This window comes from Morone saxatilis, unplaced genomic scaffold, assembly GCF_004916995.1.
Source record: "Morone saxatilis isolate NCDOM2014 unplaced genomic scaffold, NCSU_SB_2.0 Contig8, whole genome shotgun sequence".
Lineage (NCBI taxonomy): Eukaryota > Metazoa > Chordata > Actinopteri > Moronidae > Morone > Morone saxatilis.
This window is the reverse complement of record NW_023340257.1, coordinates 27,801,073-27,803,021: the sequence shown is the minus strand read 5'-3', so window position 1 is coordinate 27,803,021 and position 1,949 is coordinate 27,801,073. Positions and strand designations below refer to the sequence as shown.

The 1,949-nt window shown below is 46.0% G+C and overlaps 1 protein-coding gene across 2 annotated transcripts in view; it reads left to right on the top strand.

The window, feature by feature from the left end:
* The first annotated feature begins 86 nt into the window (after nt 1–86).
* The window catches only part of LOC118342224 (protein IWS1 homolog), a 2,301-nt gene continuing 438 nt past the window's right edge, over nt 87–1,949 (top strand). Inside the window, exons 1-2 of one of the 2 annotated variants that reach the window (XM_035680715.1) lie at nt 87–219; nt 1,040–1,096. In XM_035680715.1, coding sequence (XP_035536608.1) covers nt 155–219; nt 1,040–1,096 — 122 coding nt within the window. In that variant the 5' untranslated portion in view covers nt 87–154. The remainder of the gene's footprint in view (nt 220–1,039; nt 1,097–1,949) is intronic. The other variant, XM_035680716.1, reaches the window with a different exon arrangement.

The window sequence follows — 1,949 nt, the reverse complement described above, 5'->3', positions numbered from 1 at the left end:
ATAGAGGCAGAACAGTTTTCACAGTCTGACATGTGGAAGCGTTTTAATGGTAGTTATTGAACATTGTCCCAGTGGAAACCGGGTCAGTTAAGTGTCTTTTTTTCCAGACGAGTGGTCGCGGCCGATCTTCGGGTTGACGTCCAACTACAAGGGGATGACGAGAGAGGAGCGTCAGCAGAGAGATCTGGACCAGCAGATGCCTCAGAGACGACGACTGAGGTACGAACACGAGCTGAAACGACCTCCTCCTGACACGAAGGAAGAAGCTGTTTCTTGTTCTGACTCATCAGGAGGCTCGTGGACTCGCTGCGTCACAAATATCTGCATCAAAAGACCAACAAGTCTTTTATTCTGTGTCCTCTCCTGTTGTTGGGTCTTTTTTTATTATCTTCCTTTTCATTCTTTCATCACGTTATGTTTTTCCTTCCAGTCTTTCTCATCCTTCTGTTGTTGTTTCTGTTAAAGGGACAGTTCACCCCAAATATGTTTCCTCTCACCTGTAGTCTTATTTATCCTTCTAGGTAGTTTCATGTATTTTATTTCTGAACGTTAGCTACCCTAGTGGTTACGTTACAGCTCAAGCTGAGGAGGATTAATGTGAGGAGTCGGTAATTCATAGAAAGTTCAGAGGACCCAGGACGCTTCCCTGGGGGACTCCACAAACCCTTAAAGTAGTACTGCAACCTACACTGTAAGTTGAAATTGCCAGACGACTGCACGTACCTCAAGACAAGAACAATGTAAACCAGCAGGTGGAACTATAATCAAGGTAAATGCAGTTTATTTACCTCCGCTGGTCGCCGGGTGCAGCTTGAACCCTGCTAACACCTGCTTCCAGGTGTAGTTACTCTTGTTTGGGTCCTGCTATAACAGTGAAGTCTAAGGGGTAGATTGGAGCCGAAAACGAACAGCCCGACAGGTCGGAGGATAAATGTGCTTTAGATTTTGGGTTGAACTGCTCCTTTTTTAAGCTCTACGTTCACTCTTCTTCTTTCATTCCTCTTCATCCCTCCCTTCCATCCCTCCTCCTCCTCCTCAGTCAGCCTCCGAAGGTGGAGAGGGCGGAGGAACCCGACGTCTTCTCTCCACCCATCAGGTTCAGTCACAGAATTGCATGGTTGCACTGCAAGTCCTGCCTCTAGAGTTCTGGTTCGAACACAGACGTGATCCTGGTTGAATAAAGTCTGATACCGATTTCTTACATCAGTCTTTAAGTTATATTTGTCGTAACGTTTGGAGATCCCCTTTTCCTTCTGAGTAAATATGTTGATTTGTTTTGTAGAGGTAACTATCGATTAAAAACGAGGACAGACACATTCAATAGCTGAACGTTACATTTTGTTTCTCTGACACTTCCAACGCGTCCTGGAAAACCTGAATTTCCACTCATGGAAACACGTGGAAATCAATTAAAATGACCGAATATCCTGGAAAACTTGAATCGTATTTCATCCCCTCGCTCAGATCACATAAACGTATTAGTGCTAACATCATACATTTAACTAAAAACTGATGATGTGGAACGTTTTGATTTGTAGTCTGTAGAATCAGTACTTCGTTCTACTGCTGCCCTCCCTCCTCTTTAACGTACTGTACTGGCTGTACGAGCTCTCTAACACTGATTCATAGCAGCTTCGTCTCTGCTTCCCTCACGTCGTCGTTATTCAGTGTCTCCGTTGAGCGTTGGATCCGTCAGAGGTCGGTGTCGCTCACGCCGATCGGCAGCCTGATGGTGTTTGAGTCCCCGACCTGCACGAGTCAGGTGGACGTTCTCCCTCCTCGTGTTTCCCTGTGGAACGCGAGGAGGGAGTCGGTTGAGGTGTCGGGTGTTTCCAGAATCACTGACTAACTGCTGTGAGGTGGAGAATGCTAATAATAGCATGGAGGCTCCGCTGGGGGGGTTCAGTTCATGGTGATATAAATTAAATAAAGTCTCTCTCTCTCTCTCT